At 36.4% G+C, this 19,515-nt stretch overlaps 1 protein-coding gene across 1 annotated transcript in view; it reads right to left on the bottom strand.

The window, feature by feature from the left end:
• Positions 1–2,311: 2,311 nt before the first annotated feature.
• The window catches only part of EPS8 (epidermal growth factor receptor pathway substrate 8), a 113,087-nt gene continuing 95,883 nt past the window's right edge, over positions 2,312–19,515 (bottom strand). The window contains exons 18-21 of the mRNA XM_008586533.1: positions 12,206–12,428; positions 6,409–6,589; positions 5,336–5,465; positions 2,312–3,558 (exon numbers count right to left, since the gene is read on the bottom strand). Of these exons, the coding sequence (XP_008584755.1) occupies positions 3,445–3,558; positions 5,336–5,465; positions 6,409–6,589; positions 12,206–12,428 (648 nt within the window). The 3' untranslated portion in view covers positions 2,312–3,444. The remainder of the gene's footprint in view (positions 3,559–5,335; positions 5,466–6,408; positions 6,590–12,205; positions 12,429–19,515) is intronic.

Genomic DNA, 19,515 nt, shown 5'->3' with positions numbered 1-19,515 from the left:
GCTGGCAGCGCAGTGGTGCTGGGAGTGCCAAGGCCATGGGTTCGGATCCTATATAGGGATGGCCGGTGCGATCACTGGCTGAGCGCGGTGCGGATGACACCACACTAAAGGTTGCGATCCCCTTACCGGTCACAAAAAAAATTAAAAAATAAATAAAATACCCAAATCAAACTTTGAGGGATAAAAACTATAACATCTGAGATGAAAAATTACAATGAAGTCATAAAAGCAAATTAGAAATTGCAGACGGTTAGTGAACTTGAAAACAACAACATAAACTATTCAAAATAAAACATACAGAAAAAAACTGGATAAAAATTAACAAAGCATCAGTGGGCTTGGGAAAAGTTCAAATGTCTAATGCACATAAAATTGGAACCTTCTGAGGAAAGAAGGCAAGAGGGATAGAAAAAAAAAAGTAAAACAGTAATGGCTGAAATTTTTCCAAATGTAATAAAAACTATAATTCCACAGTTCCAAGAAGCTTAAAGAATATCAAGAACAAGAAACAAGAAGAAAACTACACAAAGGCACACCACAATCAAATAGCTGAAAACCGGTGAAGAGAACAGATCTTCACTCGGGCACCAATAGTTGGTTCCAGCATCAGTAGGTGATTCCAGGTTACAGTTTCTACCCCTGCTTTGCAGAACCAACATCATCATACGCCCTCAGAGATGCCAGCATCAACTGGCCAGAATCTCCCATCAAGAGTTTCTGTCTCAGCCCCATTATTGTTATTGTATAAAATTTCAAATAGTTATAGAAGAGTTAGTATACAGGCTAAGTATCAAGAAGTTGGAATGGGTTGGTTATTAAGTTATTCTCTCAGTTTCAAATCCACTCCTTTATTCTCATCTTTGTGATTTGGGGCTTTGCCTTATAGATTCTTCCCAAGGCATATTCTTTAGAGACATAGAAGGTTAAAGGGGAAACAAGAGACTTCTCCTTCCTGTTTTATTTTCTGTTTCTATCAATATCATCCTAACAATTGTTCTTCACTGTATAAGTAGCAAATGATTCCCAGTAGGAGCAGCTGGTTCAAGTCACAAGCTTGTTTTCCCCACACTCCCAGTAGCAGCCTCATCGTGCCCTCTTAGAGATTCAAGAACCAGACGCCTGGCATGCTCTCCTCAGAGGCCCAAGTCCCAGCTCCATGGATTTTCTGTAGTATTTTTCTCAATTACTGAACTCTTTTCTGAATTCCTGCAGCAACAGCACCAGTTAGGCTGTGCTCCCTTTTCAGGTCAGAGTTTGTTTGCCAGCTTTGTGGGGTCTTTTCTCCAAACTTCTCAGATACCAGTGACCAAACTCCTTAGATGTCTGGATCCAATCCCTGTAGTGCCTCTCCCTCAAGCTTCTAAATTCTATTAATCTCTTCTCTTTGTCCCCACGGCCCTAAGTGAGATAACTGCTTCCTGTAATTATTACCTCTGTGGTACTTTCCTTTGGCAAGTATCCTTTTCCTTTGGCATAAAGACATAAATTACACCCATTCTTTAAATACCAAATATGCTACTTTACACACAGGTTTCTTGACATTATTTTTATCTGATTTTCTTTTTTCTTATCCGTTTACTTTCAGAGATTTTCAATAAGGGCTCAGTTATAAATACATGTGATTGCTTATGAAATGTAAAAGACCTAAACGAATTCTCCTTTATCATTCTCACATTTGCTGTACTTTACCCAAGGGGCAGTGTTATGAAGAGGCTGAGAGGTGGAAGATGAGAGGCTCCCACATCCTTCACAATCTGCAGAAAATCAGACCCTAGGAAGCTAAATCTCCTCATCCATAAAAATGTAACTCACAGAGTTTTTGTAGATATCTAGTAAAGTATTTATGTGGAAGCATTCAGCAATTGTAAGTGCGTGTAAATACATTTTCACTACTGTTACAACTGGGACTAGATGGTAGAAGGAAAAGATAGTGAAATCGGAGAAGTGGAAAGAAAAGAAGCAACTGAAGGAAGCACTCTAGAGCTGTTCTACCTGTAACTCACAGAGTTTTTGTAGATATCTAGTAAAGTATTTATGTGGAAGCATTCAGCAATTTGTAAGTGCGTGTAAATACATTTTCACTACTGTTACAACTGGGACTAGATGGTAGAAGGAAAAGATGGTGAAATCGGAGAAGTGGAAAGAAAAGAAGCAACTGAAGGAAGCACTCTAGAGCTGTTCTACACACTCAGAAACAGGCCAGAACCTAGCTTTTAAAAAAAAGGGTGGAGCTCTACTTGTTCCCATTCCACTCAACCCTAATCCCCAGTCTATGTAGTGAAGACCCCTTTTCCCAATGAGACAGAAGCCATTTATTAACATCCAGCAAATACTGTTTATTGCAGACTTCCTAGCTGACTCATGTGAAAAAGGCACTATGAAAATTAATGACTCTAGATAATCTCTCTAAATGGATTTATGTTAAAATATACAACATTCTTACATAACATCTGTTTTATATATGTGAAATAATATTACATTTAATGACAAAAATCATGTTTCCAAAAATAACATTTGTTGAAGGTTAGGTATCTTTTTCTCAACCTAGAATCTTTCACAGGATTAAAATATTTGTAAATTGTTTCTTATTACCAGAAAGACTTGACACAGATAAACACATAAAATGGCCCTAATTTCCTTTTAACTACTTATAGCAATGTTCAGAACTGAGGCTTTCCTTAAGCAAAATACTGTAATGCACACCAATGCAGCCTACTTCCTTTGATTTTGAATGTATATGACCTCTTTCCCACTTGTGCTTTCTCACACATAAGAACACAGTATACATAATAATCAATCAGAATATAAACTAAATCAAAATACAAGCTATACAAGGAATTATGATCAACAGAGCCAGGACAAACAAAATATCTTGAGAATGCTCCATAGGTTTATATTTGCGTGTTCAAGGCCTGGCTGTACTTTACAGTTCATTCAAATGTTTTAATTTTTTTTAAACTGTTGGCATTGAGAACTTTAAATAAATGTAAATATTCTATCATTGAGTATGTCAGAGAAGAGACCTAAGTAAGCAGGGGCTAGCCTAAAGTGAGCTATACCCTGAATAACAGACACCATACTAACAGGCAAAGTTGAAATTGTTTAGATTTTGAATCATGGACAATAAGTTTGCTTTGTTGCAGTGAATAAATTCACCACTGTCAAAAAATTCCTGCTTATATATTGAGATGGGGATGAAATAATCAATCTAATAAAGGAAATCTCACCTTGGTAAAGTAGGAAAAACATTTCTCAAGATCAAAAAATTCAGTTTAAGATTTTTCAGTTTTAATAAAAATAATGGGCCCAGAAGCAAGTTCTCTGTTTACTCAGGTTTGTAGACCAAGAAAAATGAATCTGACATTCCCTTCAAGGCTTCTTAAAACAAAACATGGTGGAATAATTCCAAGAACAATGGAGTTTTAAAAACAAACGACAAACTAATTAGTGACTGCTTCCCTCATCAAAAGATTCCACTCCTGAATCACTAGCAGCAGCACTGATTTTTTCTTGTCGTCTTCGCATGATTTCTTGCAATTCAGAGCTGCCACTGCTATCCTGTAAAATAAACATGGTTCAGACAAGATGGTTACTGGTTTGCGCAGGCTGCAGGTCATGGAATGAAATGGCTCAGGGCAAAAGTCCACTGTGATTTTCTTCTAGTATCTCTTTTGGAACACTAAAGGCTGCCCCATCCATATAAGTGAAGTTTCTGGACTTCACTTACATATCATATTAATAATTATTCGTTTTACAAAGTGTCTGGAGGCAATTCATTCACCATGCCTTTCATATGAAAATTATAATGATACATCAGTAATGCACACGGAATGCTCCAGATTCCCTGAGAGAAAAAAGATATGTGTACAACGAACACAGTAATATGGTAAATTATCAAAGATTCCTTTTTGGGTTAAGCAAGATACTCCTCTGCCTTTTGGAGATTTTTAAATCAGGCCACAGAGTGGGCTCAGAATACAGTAAGTTTCCCTCCAAGCAGTTCTGACCTGTGGTCATGCCGGCCTTTCCCCTTTCCCCACCCTACCTACGATCCTTGTGTACCCTCTGCTTACTCCATCTCATCAACAGAAGTCTGGCAATACAGGTGAGTGATCTAAAAGATGAACTACATCCCTGAGAAGGGTGGGGTGAGCTGGGGGTGGGAGGGAGAACATGAAGAACCTCAGGTATTCAGCCTCTGCCTCGACTCACATCCAGAGGAACAGGCAGCAAGAGACATGAGGAAGCATCAGTGCAGGCAAATATCACTAATAGGCAGTTCTGGAATGAAGGAATTCAGAAATTCTAGGAATATGAAATTTTCTAACATATCCTTAGGAAGTAGTTTATTATCATAAAGAATTAGTATGTATAATGGTAACAACACTGTTGAGAAAAGATATAATCCTTATTCATAGTGGAGCTAGAAAGCAATTATGTCAAACCCTAACACAGAAACCCCAAGAACAATGTTGTGGGAAAAATTGCTAAGGAAAATATGATTTGTCTTGATTGAGACTAGTTACAGGTTTGTGTGCATGAAAATATTTTACCCAGAGTTATTTAACTGTTGAATTTATATAAAATACCTGCTAGAGATAATTATGCATCAATTTCCTGCCAAAGCCTATATCCTTTCATTTGAATACAAGTATAATTTTCGTGAAACTATTTAAGAGCTGTGAGATGTAACAATTGGAAACTACTACCCTTACATAACTTATTTTAAGTAAAGTAGAATACTGAAAGCTTAAGTATAACCAGTAATAGTAAACATTTACTTTCCCGCTTTCATACAGACAGCTATGACTCTCTCTTCCGAGCTCTCCATTTTCAATGATCCCTACACTATTTCCCCCCGCTGTTTATTTAGATGTATAACTAGGCCTAACGCACCAGAGTTTTAAGATCTTATAACTATAACCTACTAGAATCTCCAAACTAAACATTAAGAACAAGCAAAAGAGTTCTGACTTCTTCAGGCGTTTACTCATTTAGACATGAGTTTTCATTATTGTGCCAAAATTAAAACTCCTATAGAAGTAATTAGTACATATAAAATGAGAACATTATGCTTTTTGTTAAATGTCCAAAAGCATATGCTCAAGCTTCATGTTATATGAGCATATATACCAAATTAATTTCCCTGCAAATGGTCATTGATGGTGTCCAGTGACAAATTTGTAAAAACTGAGTCAAATTTAATTCAATTCAGCTCTGTAAAAAAAGAAAATTGGCCCATATGGACATAAACAGTTGTTTCCAGAGCTTTCAATCTGCAGTCCACAGTCTTGACTAACACAGAAAAATATCACCTTAGGTTGACAAGACATACCTCTAATGCAGCTTTCTGTACAGTGACTTGGCTAAACACTCTCGCCCCTTCAGGGCAGACTGTCCTCAGTTCGTCTTTATTGAGAGAGAAAAGCTGTGCACCATTTAATACTCCAAGACTATTGACAGTCCTGAAAACAACAACAAGGAACACAACATTAAAAATACTGCTTAGAAAAAAACGAAAGAGAAAATTTACTGTTTCTCCTAGCAACTGGAATTCTAACTGAATGGCACTACAGTGCTTAGTGAGGACAATGACAAGGGACTGGGAACTTTCATGATGATGACCCTGAGGCTGTACAAGATGATTAATTATGAAGCATCAAAAAGGAGCCAACTGGGTTTGGTGCCATTATTGTTTAATATCAATTCCTTGAAATTTGGTGTTTCGTAGAAGGAATAGATAACTTTCTAGTAACCTAACAATTGACTAACCATAGTACCTCATTTTTTAATTATGCTGGGTAAATGAGTTTATAATATGTCAAGATTCCTTGAATATGTGTTATTTAAGTAGTTCATTGTACCGAATACACATAAAGTGTTTATAGACTTTTAGATTACAGATAAAGAGTTAGAACTTTTACCATACGTTTATAAAAGAAAAGCTCTTTTAAGGTTATAATCTATGATAGGTAAAGTTATCTATTTTTTACTGTCTAAACCACTATATATCCTGAAGCAGGAGAAAAGCTTATGCTCTATGTCCTACATGGTCTGGGAAGTACAGCTAAGCTCATGGTCATACCCTGTGTAAGTTGGTGAGGTCATACCCTATGTAAGCTTTGAGGCCCTGTGTCAGGCCTCAAAGTTGCTGACAGTTTAGCTTAAGGGACCAATGATGCACAGATATTACCAACTAGAAAATGGGGTTGCAATAAATGACAGTTATTTCTGCTTCCTCCAATTCTTTTTTAGAAATGAATGGCTATAGTCATATCCTGAGTATGAAACAAAGTATGCAGTCTGGGCTCATATATTTTTAAAGAGTCATTTGTGACATCTAAGTAATCAAATTCAAAGCATTGCATGTTTGACACAAAATTGTGAAGCATTCACAGAGAGGCTTACACAGGGTTGAAGCCCTTCGACTGCAACCATGCCTTCACATCCTCTGGTGTGGAGTCATACGTGATATTGACAACTGGCACATTCTGCCGTGGCACATGGAACTTCTTCTGAGCGGCACTCCGACCAATGGTCAGCCTGTGGATGAGCTCATCCTGCACTTCCTCCATCTGAGATTTCCTTCCTAGACACCAGCAGAAGGTAGGTCAGTTTTGAAAATCCCTAACATGATGTCACTCTCTCTAGAATCCCAAGCCCAAGAATCCTTTGACCCCAACAGAACTTACAATCTAGTGTTCCTACCATCTGTCTTCACTTTTCTCCTCACCCAGTATGAATTCTAAGATCAATTATTAAAAGAACTCCCATGACTCTTCTCTTCTCTCTTCATTGTACTCTTTGGGCAAAATCTCAACCCTGGTTAAATCTAACTTTCTGCTTATTCTGTGCCTGTACCTGCACAGCTGAATATAACACAATGATGCTGAATGATCTCATATTAAATTTATGATTGTGAACCTCAACTGGGCTGTTAATGCTCCCGGACAATCATACTACATTTCCTTAGACCAGTGGCTCTTAACTGGGGATAATTTGAACTCCAGGGTACATTTGACAATGTCTGTTGACACTTTTGATTGTCACAACTGACAGAGGTAATGGGGAAAGGCTGTTGCTGTCATGCAGTGGGTAGAGGCCTGGGGTGCACAAAACATTCTAAAATGCGTAGGTCAGCCTCCTATAGCAGAGAATCCAGTCTTGAATGTCAAGAGGGCCCAGGTTAAGAAACCCTTCCCTAGACCATATAATTGCCCACTGTCTTAAACAAGTATTGACACTCTTCTACCTTCTCTGCAGAGCTCCAACCCTATTCCTCAGTCCTTACCCTGAACTGATAATCTTGCTTTCTAATTTCCTTCCTTCCAGCACCTTCCCCACACACTCTGCCATCTTTCCTGTTACATTATAGATAGACTGCTTCCATGCTCCTAAGGCCAACTCCTCGGTGTGTGCACTAGACCCCAAGTTCTCTGACTATTTAAATATTTTGACAGTGATTTCTCTCCTACTTATCCTATGTTACCAATTTTCTTCCTTTACCAAATCATTTCATCAGCATACAAACACGCCATTGCTGATTATTATTTCTCTCACCTTTAAATAAGCCCTTTTTACCATGTCCCCTCCCAGCTACTGCCCATTTCTCTGCTCCCTTTTAGCAAAACTCCATGAAAAGTCGTCTATATTAGTCATCTATACTATTCCCATTCTCCTATCTTCTCTTAAATTCATCACAATGCACGTCATTGTTTTTGCCCCCATCTCTCCACTACACTTTTCTAAACTCCAGTGGCCAATTCTTTAGATTTCTCCTGACCTGTTTAAAACTGCAACCCTCTCCTCAACAGCACTCTCTATCTACAGAGCTTTACTATTTTCAAACCACTTAACTTTCTAATGTTCTCCATCGCTTGATTATTTATCTATCTCCTTTCATTAAAATATAAGCCTGAGGAGAAAACAAGATTTTTCCGTTTTGTTTACTTCAATATCCCAGCACCTGAAATGGTATTGATTCAATAAATACTTGTTGAATAAATGAATGAATGAGGCATTCTGATGACTTCTTCACTGAGAGAGACCTTGAAAATCATCATGTACACCCCCCTTAAATAACCAGATAAGAAAATGGAGGCCAAAAGTAGATAAATGACCTGTCAAACTCACACTGTTAATCAGTAGTAGAATTTAGCTAGAATTGGATCTTCTGACATTCATCTCAGGGCTGTTTTATAGCTAAAGTCACTGAAACTACCTTTAATTAACTCATCTACTTTCCTTCTCCCATAACCATTTTATGTTTATGGTAAAGATGTGTACATGAACATACTGGTATGAAAAAAAATGGGAAAGAAATGAAAGTATGGGAAGGGGAATAATCTGTTTGTGTGCGTATTTTTAAAATGTGTGTGTGTATATTTACATAGGTACATTAAGTTGTTTGTATATCCCTTTCAAGAATTAAGAATAAAGAACTGATATAGTAATCAAATTAACTAATTAACTTGGCAAATGGCAATGACCTGCTCACTAAGAGAGCTTTTGTGATCATTGTTCTATGATCTTTGTTATTTTTTTTGGAGAAAGTGTTTTAGAAAGTGATGCCCTTGGGAAACAAGTGAAAGTGTGAAATAACCAGTGTTATTTCAATCTATTTTTTTAATGCCTCAAGTATTTAGGAAACCTTTTTAAAGAAGTCAAAGTAAAGGGGAAAAGGGAAGAAGAGAGGGAGGGAGAGAGGAAGGGAACAAAGAGGGCTAGAGAGAGTGAGAGAGCATACAACTGACTGTTACATTTAAGTAATACATTACAAGCATTTATTTCATTAGTTAACTATTTTAAATCATTACATTATATTGCCATACAGCATGAGTACATCTCAAAGGAAAAGAAAAGTATCACCACATTAAAAAGCTTAATTCTTTAATCCACTGACTTAGCCACTACATCAGTTGTTGCCACCAGTCCACAGCATAGTCCTCTTCCAGGGAGTACAAAAAACTCTTTCTAATGTGCTCCTGGGTTTTGGTTTCCATTTTCAGTGTTCTAGCACACAACAAACCGGACTAACTTTACACCTCTTTCTAAAATAACACTCCTGATTACAAAAGAATAAACTCAAATAAAAGGGCTAGCATTTCAAAGGAAATGAAAGAAATACAAAGCAACTAAAGTGTTAGTATCTTCGAAAAGTGGTAAGAGGAGAATGTTTTTGGATCCTACGATAAACCAATTTGAATAGCTTTATGACACACAGCTCTGAGAAGCTATTTTGAACAGGTAACGCATAAAGCAACTAAAGTGTTAGTATCTTCGAAAAGTGGTAAGAGGAGAATGTTTTTGGATCCTACAATAAACCAATTTGAATAGCTTTATGACACACAGCTCTGAGAAGCTATTTTGAACAGGTAACGCATAGTCACATTTCAGCAAAAGGGGTTCACTCTTGCCATTGCTACATTTTAAAAACAGGCATGTAGGCTTTTTTCCCTTGTTCATAGCTATTTGATAACATTGTTATGAGTCTTTGCTTTCTTGTTCCATTTTGTTTTTATGAGAAGCCTAGGCAGTAAGCAGATTATGTAGGTAGCATGAATATTTTGAGAGAAATCTGGCTATCTATCAATAAGTACACACTTAAACATGTCTATCTGGTCCTAAAAGACTGCTGAGAAGCCCCAACATTCATTCAGAAAAAACAAACAAACAAAAAGTATTCTCCAAAAAACATGCTATAAAGAAATATTTGTTTAATAAAAAGAAATATATTTATTTAATGTCAAACTATACTTTTGAGGTATCTTTAAAAAGGACTTTACATAAGTAATTGCAAGATTTAATTATTTTAAGGAAACAAGTACATGTGTTAATTTGGGGAGAGATGTTTATAGTTTATACACCAATGACATTCTTGTATTAACAAAAAACAGACTTGAAATGATGAGTCACAATTATCAGGAGAGTTCTCTGTCTTTAAAAGTATTCAGACTATGCCTCTTTCCCATTAGGTTATTCTTAGTTTTTTAGAGTGAGACAAAGAACAAACTGTCCCAACCCACATGCTGTTCCAAATGGGGACGGGATGCCTGTGAACTCTGATCCTAGGCCTGGAAAAAGAATGCCACAGTGTCAAAGATTACTGTGCTGAAGTATCAAAGAAGGGAAATGTTATGAACTTGTGGTGAGAATGAAGAAAGGAGCAGTTATTTCTAACAGAAAAATTTTCCCTAGGGAAATCAATAAAAATATTCATAGAAATTTCTCATCTTAAAACTATGTTGTTAGTGTCTTTGGGGGTGGAAAAAAAAGCATCTCTTAAAAAAATCCACATATATTTTAAAAGTTTAAAAAGTTTGTAGCATATATTTTACCATAATTATACACACGCACATGCACACACCCATAAACAGTCAGTTTTGCTGCAGAGAGAGAGAATTCCTTTTCCAAAACTTCATTTTTCCTTTAGTTTTCTGGTTAGGTCAAGATATGGATAAGAAGGTTATTTAAATACACTATACTTTGGGAGAGAAAGTAATGTGTGAACACACGCATGTGCTTAGTATATTTAATCAGAACTTCTAGAACAGTTAAATAGTAATCGTTTTAGTGTCTTTTTTATTATTATTTTTTAACTTATCGAGAATGACCAAACTGAATAGATGTGGCTGTGACTCACCGAGATGAGAAAAACAGCAGGGTGAAAATGGGAGTGAAAGATTCAATAACTTAGTTTTGAACATGAATCTCAAGCATCCAATCTCAGCTATAAAGGTAATAGTTCAATACATGCATCTGGATGTCAGAGGTGTGATATAGTATGAAGATGAATTTGGGAATCATTCATTTTCCAACTATATATAGTACTGAAGGAAAGAGAAATAGATTGATCATCTGGAGAAAAGAATGCAGAAACTTAGGAGTAGCCCATACTGAAAAAATGACAGATATCCTTTACGCACACACACATACCCTTTTTTATATAAACTTTTATCATATTAAGAAAATACAAAATACCTTCCTGGCTCTAGTTTTCCAAGAGTTTTTATATATCAAGCATGGTAAAACAAAGTAAGTTTAGAATACTTTTAAGAAACACAATTTAGAGATTAAACAGACATGCTATATATATTACAAGGTAAAGCAAAATAAAACTCATCTTAGAAGTATCTTCAGTTTTCTAAGTATCTGCACTTCTATTCCCTAGTACTAAGAAGGCTAATCCAAAGTTGACCACGGTGTCTTTTTTTTTTTTTAGTTTATTCAAGTATGGTTTTCATAGAAACTCTTCATATGAAAAAAATCACATTTAAATTGATGTAAGTATGAAGTTGAAGTTTAAATCACATGAAATCTGAATTTGGAGGGTAAATCTGAGACTGCTATTGGCAGGTGATTATATTAAACTAGTATAATTGTGCATATATTTGAGCACAGCAAATAAGAGAAAGAGAAGCAGGAAGATTATGATGACAATCTGATGAAGATGATGTTGACATGACAGCAGCAAATATTTACTGACTGCTTATAATGTGCCATACACTGGCCAAAATCAACCAGGGTTTTTCAACCTCAGCACTGCTGATGTTTTGGGCCAGATAAGTCTGTTGTGCGCCACTGTCCTATGCATTGTAGAATGTTGCTAAACATTCTTGGCCTCTACCCATTAAATGCCAATAGCATCCTCTGAGCTGTGACAACCAAAAAATGTCTCCAGAAAATACCAAATGTCCCCAGAGGGAGGAGGGGAGCAAAATCAACCCTGGCTGAGAACCACTGGACTAAATGCTTTACATACATTATCTCTTTAAATACTCACACTTCTCCTGTGAAGCAGATACCATTATTTTTCCCCCACTTTTCAGATAGTGAAGTATAGAAAGGATTATTAAACTGTTGAAGGTCACATTCTGGTAGGTGATCTTTCACTGTACAAACTCCAGTATGTCTGGTTCCAGTATGCATGCAAGCATCACAATATATTGGAATATGAGCATGGAACTTTAGCATAATTTAATACATACATTAGAGAGTGGAGAGAATTTCTTGTTTCTCAGAATTACTTAGAAGATGAGAAACTAGGTGAAAGTCTTTGCAACCAATGAAGTACCATGCATGTATAAAAGACCATTATTTATATTTAATAATATTTAATACCAGGAGAACTAATACTAAGCAATATTTTACTTAATAGTGCTTTTAATTCCCAGGAGAAACTTTTTTGCTTCTTGGGGAAACTTACTGTCCACTGGAAGCTGTTTGTGTCTCTGGTTATCTCGCACAAAACTGCCTCCACTGTCACTGGAGCTGCTGTTCTGACGGGTAACATTTGCTGGGCCCTTTGACACAGGAGCAGGTGCTGGAGCAGAAGGTGGAAGGGGGATGGGAACAGGAGCTGGTGCTGGAGGAGGTGATGGAGCAGAGGGAGTATCAGCTGGTCTTGGACCACACTCCATCCTTTGTTTCTATAAAAAGACAAATAACTAACTTGAAATTGTGAAAATATATACCTAGGCTGGGAAAACAAATTATACTTTGATAGGACAGTGTTGGCTATTTATTTGTAAATTTACTTGCAAACCCATAACAAATTTATGTCAGTGTGAGTGTGTGTACACACACACATCTGTAATCCTATGTGGTTATGATAATCACTAAAAATAATCTCTTAAACATTCTACATATTTGTTCAAAGGCAAAATGGCATTTAAGGATACACCAATAGCAAATAGTAGTATTCTAGTAATAAATGTTCAAAAAAACCAAATTTGGACTTGGAAGGCCAGGGAAGGTAAAAAGATTTCTGATTATTTATAATTTACACCAATAATAACTTCTAATTGCACTGGAAGTCTAAATGTCAATAGCATAAAGCATCACTTATTCCTTATTTTAAATGTATGCTATATTCAAAGATTTTTAATTATGCTATTCCTAAGAAATAATTCTTAACTGTTGATATTAAATTTTTTCCAAGGTATACCCCTTTCTGCATCATCTTAGTGCTAATTTATTAAAATCAGAACTTGTTTAAACGGAAACATTGTGGGGTGAATCATTTTAAGGGTAATGGTATGGCCTTAATTAAATGTTTATGACTGTAACTCAAAAATATGCTAGAAAAATGCATGTGGAGATTTGTACTTAAAAAGGTAGATGCTGATAAAAAGCTTTTCAATAATTTTTCATTTATGATCATTAGGCTAAAAAAGTATTTGTGTATATCCGTTTATCAAAACACACACCATAGTCAAAACTTTACATCTAACAAAATGATCTGAAGAGGTAACTACATTGTAAGAGGCTCCAAATTCTCAAAAGGCACATTTTCTTGTAGAATCAAAGATACAGAGCAATGACTTGTAATAGAGGTAAAGTTCAGATACTGCACTGGCACAATTATAGTTTTCCTAAAATGTAGTATTAGCATGTAAAATGCAAAAAGACCTTTTGGTAATCTGGTCCTTTGATTAGAACAGGATTTACTTTTAAGTTCTAAATTGGCCCAAATATAAGGTAACATTGATTTGAAGAGAGTCCTCCCCAGTTTCCACAGAGATCAGAAATATAAAAACACACAGCACGCACACACACATCATTTCTTAATCAAATCATTCCCCAAAAAACAACACACCGAGCTTTATCACAGTCGCCTTCACAGCAAATGCGTGACACCTGTGGAAACCGGAGGCGCGCGAGCCCTCATTCCTTTCCGCTGTCTTCTTAGAAGCTACTCACCACCCAGTGGGGGGAGAAGGTGGGAAGGATATTAGGCAAGGACAGAAGTAGATCTGAAAGAGGTGCTGATCATGCTGCTAGATACTGGGGGGACAAGGGGGGCAAAGAGGACAGAGACATGGGGAGGAAGGGAAGGAGTAGAGGGGAGAGATTTTCAGATTAGGCCACGGAGATAAATAGGTCAGAAACAGATTGTGAATCCCCTCAACATTCAAAGCCTAGAAACATTTTTAATATATTCAATAATGTATTAGGATATTTTAGTAGTAGTATTATTATACCCCACAAAGCAATCTTCCTATATTTGGGCCAATAACATTTAAAGCAATCAAAATACAGCAAACGTCACAAAATGTAATACTTAGCACACACCAAAGTCATCTGGTTAATGTACATGCAATATTCCCTTGACAAGAATGTCCTCCGCACGTAATTTCATGAAGGGTTAGTGAATTACTGTTTCAAAAATGTCAGTTTAAATTATTGTTTTTAAAGTATAAACAAAAATGCCATGACTCTGCATTCCATGATATGATTCATATTTTCTGCCTTCATAAAAACGAGAACAGCTAGTGCTTTGCTATCCATCAAATAATAGTGTGAAAAACTGAATACACTCTGTGTTACTGTCACAGTCAAGCTTGCAGACAGGCTCACCAAATGTTCTGTGCCTCATTTCATTCATCTGTCATTGCTACATAATGCAATTTCACCGGTATGACCTAACCAAATAAGTTATATATATATACACACACACACGTACTTGATTAAAGTAAAGAAAACCCTTATGAAATGTCATTGCTACATAATGCAATTTCACCGGTATGACCTAACCAAATAAGTTATATATATATATATACACACACACACGTACTTGATTAAAGTAAAGAAAACCCTTATGAAATTTTTTTTTTGTTTTATGCCATAAATTATATTTACTTGCATATTCTCCTCTTTTCTTGGTCCTCTCCTGCCTTATGCTTCCAACCTCTGACATGGAAAGGGGGAAAAATACCTTTCTTGAGTCATTACCACCTATTCTGAAATGGCAAGGAGGACACCTTTGCTGTGGAAACTGGTTTGTAATTCTCGGTGCAGAAGAAAGAGAATCAGTACTGACTCCTGAGAGCACCGTGCCATGTCCCTATCTATCTTGTCCATGCCTCTTTACCTGCTGCCCAACTCCTGCTCCTCTCTTCCTTGCTGCTCTCTCTTGGCTGTTTGAGTTGAAGGTACAGAACTGATGGTGCCCATGTGCCCTCAACTTAGGGGAAATCTCATAGAACACAACTGTGCTCTGAACTTCTTTCTGCTGAACCAAAGGTGCTGAAGCTCCAAATACAGAAAAGAAATCTTCACCAACTTTTCTCGGTTTGCCTGGGATTTCCCCAATACTGAGCACTGAAAGTCCCATGTCCCCACAGACCCCTCAGTTGGGGGCAAACAGAGATGGTGGGTGAACCTGGTATAGACCCACTTCTGCACCATAACTGTCACTTCCTAACTCTTGCCCAGTATCTCCCACAAATACAAAGTTCTGTTTAAAACAAAATCTTTTTGTCTCTCTTTCTCTGAAAGAAGTCAGAATTACTACACCTCACAGGAAATGTACTTTCTCATTGAGAGTTAAGTTGGAATGATTGAGATAGAAGCTCCTGATCCATGCAAGGTACTGCTGCAGAGGGAAATTATGCAAGTAAATCCAGCCATTAAAATTGAACCGTTCTTAAAAGAATAACCTACTCTAAATTACACATTTTTCCTCTAAATTTGGTCTTTTGGAACTCTGCAGTAAAAACTAAGCACAGCTGGAACATTTGGAGGGTGTTAAGTCCAGAGACTGAATCCAAAAAATTATATGAAAAAAAGTGCCATGAGGGAACGATGTGGGTATTACCTCTGACAGCTCGCCAAGTAACTGCTACTAGGAAAATGGAGCAAATCACATCAAATGACAAATTAACACAGGGGATGGAGCTCAAATAATATCAATTATAATTTACATCAAATATTAGAAAATGTGACCAAATTAGTGTTGGACAGTAAAATTACCCACAAATCAAGCAGTGAAGGAGCTTGTAAATATATAATTAATTTCCATCACTCTTATTTAGCCATGTAAAAACTAATCATTAGATTACACTATAGTATAAACATTATACAGTATATCAGTAGTAACTACTTGTGTATTAAAGTATTATGTTAAAATATTAAGATATAGCATTTTATTTTTATAGCCTATAAAGAATACCATTAGAATGCATTAAATATATAACTAATTCTTGTTTAACAGCTAATTTTACAAAAATATATATATATACATCATGGTGTGATTTTAGTGGACTTTAGTTTTGAACTTGTAAGCAATCTAAAGAAACAGAACATTTTATAATTATGTACACGTGCACATTGGGCAGTAATCATATATATATAAATATACAAATATATATATTTTAGCATGGGTATTATCCAAATTACCACAAGAAATATCTGGGAAAATGTCAATACTTATGGCAGAACAAAAAGTAACCATCCTTGTCTAAATACCATTCCTCTCATTAATGAGCAAAGTCTTCTGAGGTTAACTTAAAATAACAATATGCAGGGGGAGGTGTGCGGCTGGCCAGTACAGGGATCTGAATCTCTTGACCTTGTTGTTAGGGACACCCTGCTCTAACCAACTGAGCTAACCGGCCATCCAAAAAAAAAAAAAAGATTTTAAAGAACTAAATATGATTGGGACGTTGGCCTGGCTGGCAGAATATGAAGCCATCTTTAGTAAAATTGTCACCCTCTGTCCACCAATATCTGAATGTATGATTTGAGCTTAAAAAACAAGAGCATTCATAACATGGGCTGAAATTCGTAGAGTCAGTGGTTTAGTAGTCACCTGTAGAAAATACCTCCACTTTTAACTTAGGGCTATTTAAACATGTATATGGAGAGTAACAGAATTTTATATCTTCACTGGGTTGTGAAGATCATGCAACCTGACCCTTTCTATTTCACAGCTGAGCAAACTTGAGCACAGGAAAATAAAAAGATCTCTTTAAGGTTGCACAGCTGGTTAGTGGCAGAACAAGGGCTAGAATCCTCATGTACCAAAACCAGATTGGGGCTTTTCCCACAGCATCATAATATCTTTGGTTAGGAAGTAGAGAAGATGGGAAACTTTGCTGAATTCACAAGACCATAATGACTGGACCCTCATAATTATTTGCTCTTGGTGGAGTCTGAATATCTGTAATAATAATAATAAACACATAAACTTAATAATTAATAATAAATAAAAGGGGTCTTTAGTCAGGCCATTGGGTATATCAGAAATAATAGTAGGGGAGAGGGTGATTTCTGCTCCCGGCACATAGCATGAGAATTTATCTGGGCAAAAGGGTAATTCTAGTTGATGAACAGTCACAGTGCTAGAGGTCTGGCAATCAAATCGAAAGAAATATCAGGAAACTACATAGCAAGCAGATACCAGGCAGAGAGAAAGCACTCTGGATGTCTGTCTGTTGCCCAGCTGAAATACTACAAGGCTCTGGAATGCTCGACAACAAAATTTTTATCAAAAGACATGTCAGTTCTCCATAATCTCTCATAAGCACAAACTGCCTTTTTTCTTTGGTCCTATTCAATCTTCTATGTTCCAAATCTTTTGTAAATTCTTCAGTATTTTTAAAACTTTGCTGAAGCCATGAGGGAAACACATTAGGTGGGAATGGCTGTCTTTAGGAAGCTGTTAAAAATCACTACAATAGTGAGGATATTAAATAGCCTGGATTCCCAGGGACATCATGAAGCAATTCAACACCTTTTCACTTTGGGTGCCAGGTACAAGCATCCCTGCCATCAGAAAGGAACCTCTGACAGTGTGTGAACAAGGGGCAAGGCTGCACTTGTGCCTATCCACCGGGAACTGCAGGTATCTATATGCGCTTCTTCACAGGACACGTCAGGGGGTAAAAATAAGAGTCACAGCTGTGTCCATTTTTAAAATATTTGGTAACGTATAGATGTTGCATGGAAGTAATTTATATCTAATTCCCTTATTTCCACCATTCACAAAATGTCCACTTGCTAAGTGAATCTCCTAAACTATAAAAACAAAGAAAGAATTGATGAAATCCAAAGAATGTATACATAAGGCAAAAATCTAATTCCAAGGACTGGGACTGATAAGATCAAATTTTATCACAGTATAAAGTGTGTATAAGGTGGATCAGCACGCCCTAATCCAGATTCTGGAGGTCTCACAATATCCAAAATGTTATTTGGCACAAATCCACAGTCTCCACTTGCATTTCGAACTTTCCACCATTGCTTCCTATCATCAAGTATCTGTCATCATGCAAGAAAATAAAGGCATAATTTTCATATGAAAATTAATCTATGAAGGAAGTTCAATTTTTACTCCTAGGCTTCAACCAAGAAATAAGGCTAAAATCTCTATAGAAAAGAAAATGAAGAACTGGAACTCATAAACCAGACGGAAGCCTGTATTATGTTAGGTAAGCACATCTCAAACTCAGAAAAGTAAGAACTTAGGAAAGAAAAAGATATAAAAATTAAGTTAGAAAATTCACTTCATGTGTGATTGTGGGCAAGTTATTCCTCCTGTCCCTTAGTTCCCTATATAGAATGTGCCTCCTTCATGAGGTTCCTGTGGGAATGAAATGAATTGGTATTTGTGAAGTACTTAAACAATGCCCGGCACAGCATGAGCACAGACCACTGGCATTATCTACTTCAGAGTATAACATCACTGCCCTCCATGAATGTGAAGCAGGCTTAAGTACTGAATCACTAGGGGCTTTTCTGCAGTACCAAACAGAGATCTAAACGTTTTCATGAGAAGAAGCTTCTTTACATTTCTTCAAAGTTTTTATATCATTAGATGGAAGAGACAAATGGAACGGAAAAAAGTATGCAGGCTCTGTCTGAGGAGGAGCGAGACAGTCACTACTCTTAATACAGGAAGCGCAAAGGAAACAGCAAAGCCACGGCAGGTGACTCGGAGACTTGATGCTGTCCAGCAGGCTTTTATGAAGGATCTGCTCTATCATTCTTTTTATCAAGTGCAAGATGCTGGCACTCAATAAACATTTGTGGAATGAATGAATGAAAAGATGAGGAAGACACAGAATTGTAATCCAGCAGAGTTTTATAAAGCTAGGGTATTAGATCATTGGAATCTACATAAATATGGTGGTATCTGTATTGTCATTCTGAAATAAACTGTAGGATTTTTTTTAGATATTTTAGATAAAGGTATCTTTAAGGTAATAGTGGTGACACTTTTGTAGAGATATAAAAATGACTGGCATAAATTTCCAAGTAAGTATTATTTTCCGTCTTACTCTATTTTTTTAAACTGTTATAAACGTTTTGAGAAAAGGAATCCTTTTACAATAGGATTTATGCCAGATATCAGACAGTAGACCGTCATGCTTGCGTTTTATAAAGCTAGGGTATTAGATCATTGGAATCTACATAAATATGGTGGTATCTGTATTGCCATTCTGAAATAAACTGTAGGATTTTTTTTAGATATTTTAGATAAAGGTATCTTTAAGGTAATAGTGGTGATACTGTTGTAGAGATATAAAAATGACTGGCATAAATTTCCAAGTAAGTATTATTTTCCGTCTTACTCTCTCTATTTTTTTAAACTGTTATAAACGTTTTGAGAAAAGGAATCCTTTTACAATAGGATTTATGCCAGATATCAGAGAGTAGACCGTCATGCTTGTTTATTAAAATTTTACAAGATCTTGGTGGTTTTGTTGGGCTCCAACCAAAACTTTCAGGAGG

This window comes from Galeopterus variegatus, unplaced genomic scaffold, assembly GCF_000696425.1.
Source record: "Galeopterus variegatus unplaced genomic scaffold, G_variegatus-3.0.2 Scaffold4013, whole genome shotgun sequence".
In the NCBI taxonomy this organism is placed as follows: domain Eukaryota; kingdom Metazoa; phylum Chordata; class Mammalia; order Dermoptera; family Cynocephalidae; genus Galeopterus; species Galeopterus variegatus.
The sequence above is the reverse complement of the archived record's forward strand: the minus strand, read 5'-3'. Positions and strand labels throughout refer to the sequence as shown.